The 6,000-nt window shown below is 41.9% G+C and overlaps 1 protein-coding gene across 1 annotated transcript; it reads left to right on the forward strand.

The window, feature by feature from the left end:
- The first annotated feature begins 2,092 nt into the window (after positions 1-2,092).
- Positions 2,093-4,895, forward strand: LOC106833630 (mammaglobin-B). The gene is made up of 3 exons (XM_014844931.3): positions 2,093-2,321; positions 3,924-4,111; positions 4,691-4,895. The coding sequence occupies exons 1-3, from the start codon at positions 2,147-2,149 to the stop codon at positions 4,727-4,729; spliced, it is 402 nt and encodes a 133-aa protein (XP_014700417.2). The 5' UTR covers positions 2,093-2,146; the 3' UTR covers positions 4,730-4,895.
- Positions 4,896-6,000: the final 1,105 nt, after the last annotated feature.

The following is a 6,000-nucleotide window of genomic DNA, read 5'->3' on the forward strand; positions in this document are numbered from 1 at the left end:
TTCCAGGTAGAATCTGAATCATTTAACTTTGCACCATGGTTTGTCATAGGAGGTGATCGATAAATATCACACCAACACTGACACTGAAGTCCATTTCACTCCTCTAGTTTCTGACCTTAATATGGGACCTGGTCAAAGCTCCTTTTGGGAAGAGAAAAAATCAGGCCGGCAGCACCACCATTCTGACTTTTTGGTTTCTCCTGTTTCTCCCTGTAAATGCTGGCTTGAAAAGAGTCTTTGTGGGTCATGTTACTGTTTTCGGATCACCAGAGAATGATCATTATCAGTTGGAGAGAGAAAACATGGAGGCAAAGAAAACACGACTTCTTCATTGTGGGAACCATGAGCATCATGTGGGTGGGATTTTTTTTGCTGAGTAAGACACCTCTGAAGGGTCTAGAGACCCAGCAGGTGACAGGGCAGGTCCATAACAAGTAGGGCTCTAGGCAGAGTCCCCACTAAGTCCTGATGACAAAAACATTATTCTATTTCATTATTAAGGTCCTTCACTTGCCTTTGGAATGAAAATCGCCAGCAAATGTCAACTGTGTGAAATTACACACTTGAGAACATAACCGTCTGTATTTCTAGCATCCTTCTAAATCAGTTTTGTTCTTGGCAAGTTATGCTCCAGTGAAGGATGGAAACAAAGAGTCACAAATAATCCTGACAGCAAATAATGCATTCACAGATAAACTATTGACTCATTTCTCTGGCTCTCTCCTTCATTTTTTTTTAACTTAAACCAACTTTGTTTCTCTCCTTCCCATGACCTTCATATCATCCCTGCTAAAACTGATGTGGCTTTTCCATCCCATGAGGCTGTCTTGTCCCTCTCTTGACACCAAGAAAAACAAGTTCTTTACCTTGCCAAGTACCATCTGCTCTAAGCCCTCTGTACTTGCTGTTCCCTCTGCCTAGAACACTTTTCCCCACATTTGCCCCTGGACATCATCGTCCACTCATCCAACCTTAAAAGTCCCTTCCCCATAGCTTTGCCTGGACCTCTGTGAAGGACGCTGCCCCTAGGGGCTGCGTTGTTGTTCTTTACGCAGTCACTGTCCAATATCACTCACTCAGTTGGAGGTTTGTTTGTTGCCTCGCAGGTAATAGGTGAGCTCCCCAGAGCAAGGTCCTCCTACAATGTGTTCCTACTACTGAATCTGTGGCACAGAGCACAGGGCCCCGTCATAGGAGAAGCTCATGGTTATTGTTGAACAATGGATGGGTGGATGGATGCATGGATGAAACCTCCCATTTGTTCATGATTACCATGATTTAAGTCCTGTGGTAGGCTCTTTATATAGTCTGTCTTCCTTATAAAAACAGGCATGGCATCATTTGTGGCCATTTTAGAAATGAGGAAAAGGAAGCTTGGAGTGACCACTGCCTTAACTTGCCCAAGGACTCTTCATGATTAGGTGTTGCATCCAAGAGTGAAAACCTACACCTGCATGAACCCAGATCTCATCACCCTCCACGATTCAGCACTGCCTCCCCTAAGCAATCAGTTATTCTGCTTCTTCACATCATCCATGTGAATCAGTGGAAGAAAAACCTTGAAAAGCTAACAAAAACTAAAACAAAATTAAATCATTGATTTACAGTCGATGAATGTAAGAAATTAACTAAGTGAGATATTATTTGTAAAAACAACCTTCAGAGAGGTGAGACAGTCCCAAATTCAAGCGTTTGGGTGAAAAAGTGTCTATTGACGAGGGAAGTCTGCCCCTGGAGGAGATATCTGGTATTGCACCGAGCCCGGGTGTTTGGTAAACTGGCAGGAACAGACTCACAGGGTATGAAGCTTTTTGTACATTGAAGAAGAAGGAGAAATGCAAGAGAAAGAAGTGGAAGAAGAAGAGGAGAAAGAGGAGAGAATGATGACCACAATAATAATAAAAAAATACCAGGGTGACAACACAGGGTCACAATGGTGTAATTTGCTTTTTTATTTAGAAACGACTTTTACATTAATTTTACCTAAAGTTTTGTATTGTTATTGCACTTCTCAAGTTGTTTGGGGTCTAGAAAGCTCCACCACCTTGGTTTCTACAAAAAGCACAGGCTGGCTGGGTTCTGGTTGACTCTCACTGTCGTTTCCAGGCCCAATGCCAAGTTTATCATCTGACACATTTCCTCATTTATGGGAGGGATTAAAGTGGTGACCAGGAGAATAAAAGGAGGAGTTCTGGGTGCTCCTTGCCAGAGTGAGTCCCTTCATCCCTGCCACATCAGAGACCAGCGAACAACAGCTGCTTCCATCATGAAGCTGGTGACGGTCCTCATGCTGGTGGCCCTCCCACTTTACTGCTATGCAGGTGAGTACTGACAAGGAGGGCAGGCCTTGGGCTAAAAGTTGTTGTCAGCTTCCCTGTGGAAGAATTCCTGGTCCCCAAACCCCAGTACAAAACATCCCCAAAATAATGTGTCTGCTTGTACTAGGCCAAAGGATTATCATTAATTCAAGAAAACTAAGGTAGTTTCCTCACGGGCTTTGCCTCTGCCATGGAGCTGCATGTAGCATGTCATGCTATTTGGGGCATGTCATCATCATCACAGGTACCGTGAAAACCAGGATGAGTCTTGGGTTTGAATATTAGAATTAGATATTTCAGTGGGAGAAGGGAAAGATATGATTTCATGGCCCCCCAACATTGGCTCTAGCTGGTTTCCTGAAAGAGGCACACATGAGGTTTCTTGAATGAGGCATTCATGGAGTTTCCTTCAATGTGGAAATGGGAAACCTCCCTGTAGGAAAGGCTCAGGCTATATGTGTAACCCAGTGTCCTACTCCAATTGGGGGTCCACTCTTCACACATTTGTAGAGTGGATTTGAACCTACCAGGATGCCCCTTAGCTCCCAGTCTCCTCATGATCAACTCTGACTGGGGAGAACTCACACCCTCTGGAGGTCTCCTCTCAGCAATGAAGACCCAGAAGGAGGAAAATGCCCTGAGACCCGGAATCTGATCTTCAATAATAGGTCAGCCACGTAATGTGCGTTGTTCAACTTGCCAAGCTCCTTTAACATCCCACCTCATCTGTTCCTGAATTACGCACAGATGTGTTAAAGGTCATATGCTCTGTGATTGATGAACAAACACATGGACAAAGAGAACAGATTAGTGGTTACCAGATGGGAAGGATGTTGGGGGTGGGCAAAGGGGGTAGGGGTGCACATATGTATGGTGATGGATAAAAATTAGACTATTAGTGCTTAGTATGAGACAGTCTATACAGAAACTGATAAATAATAATGTACACCAAAAATTATGCAAGACTATAAACCTTTATGAGTTAAATAAAATAATTGAGGGGAAAAAAGGTGATATGCTCAAGTTCAACTCAATAGAAAATTCCAGAGCCAAGGATGAAAATCTGGCTATTGTTAATCCAATTCCAGAGCCCCTTTCCCTACACAACTCAAGTGGCGAGAACAGATCACTTTATGAACAAGAATTTATTCATGCGTTATTTTTTGTTGCCGAAAGTAATGTCAATAGGGCTAATGGACAGTATCCTTAACCCAATACATCTACAACACTGGGAATTGATGTTCTGAATAATCATAGTAATGCATCACATGAGTCTGAACAAAGAAAGACCAGATAATGCTTAATCTGTTTCACTAAATCAGAGCGACTGATTTCTTGAGCATCCTCCTTAATCATGGTTACAAAATGTTGGGCTTCTCTGGGTTATGGAGGCAGGAAGGTGGTGGAGGGCAGATGTTTTAGGGCTTAAAGGAAATCCAAGATGCTGACTTTAGTCTCTTGGATTAAGAACTTAAGACCATTCCCCATAATCTTTCTGAATGTATGTCTTTGCTGGAATGTAAGAAGATGACAAACATCATAGTTATGCTGCAAAAGTGGTTTGTACTTCCATAATTGAGCCCATGTTTTCATGTTTTCATCCAGGGTCTGGCTGCCAACTTCTTGAGGATGTGGTTGAAAAGACGCTTGATCCTGAACTGTCCACGACTGAATATGTAGAAGCTCTTCAAGAGTTCATATCGGATGATGCCGCTAGGGAGGCCGCAGCACAATTTAAACAATGTTTTCTCATCCAGTCAAATGAAACTCTGAGCAATTTTGGAAAGATGATGGTAATTTCAGTTTTATTCTTATGCACTGCTAAACCACTGGACAGGGACAAGCAGGCTCCTAGTTTGTCACTAATTATGCCAAATCAATGAGAACATGCCTTATTTTATCTCAGCGAATTTCATTATTGGCGAGTCTGATAAGTTGGACATCAAGAAAGACATGAGGGCCCCAGTGATGATTCTCCTCTTGACTTTGTGGGATCTTTAGTGAATGATAAAGGGAAAAGACAAAAGACAGAAAAGACAAAAGAGGTAAAATATCGCTCAGGAAAACTCTTACACAACTCTCAGCTCCCCAGTACACATATATGCACACACACATAGGCACACACGCACACACACACAATTTTCTATCAAAGTGAAAAACCTCTGATTCTCAAGAAGCCACTAATTTCTGGGAGTGATCAGCAAAAAGATCCCCTTCTTCATAGTTAGTGACACTCCCAGCACTAACTTTCTTAGATTTCAGATGTGTGTGAACAAACCCAGGAAAACAATAAGAAGGAATGTTGCTTTACAGAATTTTACTTTGTAAGAGAGAATTGAAAATCTAAGTGACGTCTCCGTGTTTTTTTCCAGGAAACAATGTACAATAGCCTATATTGTGCTCTCTTTTGACTTTCCACAAGACCTTTGGCTGAGAGGACTATAGAGAATGATCAGAAACCAACTGTCAACTGCTATAAACCACAATTTTACTTCCTTTTTTGCTTGTGATCTACTACTGCAAGACAATTGTTGAAACCTCATTTGCATTTTCATTTCAATAAAGTATCTGCAAACACAGGTTCTTTTTTTCTTATCTGATTAAAAGGGAGGCTTTAGAGACCCTCGTAGATCACATATGAGTGTGCGCGCCCATGCACAGACACACACACTCACACATATTCATTAAGATCTCCCAGGTGAGGGATTGGAGAATCTGAAAAGCTTGTGTTCCTTCCCATAATGAGCCCAAGCTTGATTGTCTCTCTGGAAAAGTGACTTTGCCCCTTATCACCCCATCCCCCCCCCAGGACTCTCTCTGACATCCTCAGGCACTGAGATTCTGCTGGTTGGGGCGTGATCAGGTTCCTGACGCACTGCAGGCTTCATCTCCACACTGAGGCCTGCACTGCACAATGAGGGTCCTCTTTGGCTCTCTCTGTCCCTGACCAAGGTGTGCAGGGGTGGGAACAGAGCCAGCCAGGAAGGTGACTCATGCAAAGCAGGGGTGAATACTGTATTGATTTTAAAATTTATACATCACATTATTTTTATTTTTAAAAATATTTCATTAAGACCTAAAGATTAGACCTGAAACAATAAGTCTTCTAGAAGAGAATATAGGCAGTACACTCTTTGACATCAGTATCAAAAGGATCTTTTCAGACACCATAACTCCTCAGACGAGGGAAACAATAGAAAGAATAAACAAATGGGACTTCATCAGACTAAAGAGCTTCTTCAAGGCAAATGAAAACAGGATTGAAACAAAAAAAAACCCACTAGTTGGGAAAATTATTTACAAGTTATTTATCCGACAAAGGGTTAATCTCCATAATATATAAAGAACTCACACAGCTCAACAACAAAAAATCAAACAACCCGATCAAAAATTGGGCAGGGGACAGGAACAGACATTTCTCCAAAGAAGACATACGGATGGCCAATAGACACATGAAAAGATGCTCGCCATCACTAATCATCAGGGAAATGTAAATCAAAACCACACTAAGATATCACCTTATACCTGTTAGAATGGCAAAAATAACCAAAACAAAAAGTGACAAATGTTGGAGAGCTTGTGGAGAAAAAGGAACCTTCATACATTCTTGGTGGGAATGCAAACTCGTGCAGCCACTATGGAAAACAGTATGGAGATTTCTCAAAAAGTTAAAAGTAGAAAT

This window comes from Equus asinus, chromosome 17, assembly GCF_041296235.1.
Source record: "Equus asinus isolate D_3611 breed Donkey chromosome 17, EquAss-T2T_v2, whole genome shotgun sequence".
Classification (NCBI taxonomy): domain Eukaryota; kingdom Metazoa; phylum Chordata; class Mammalia; order Perissodactyla; family Equidae; genus Equus; species Equus asinus.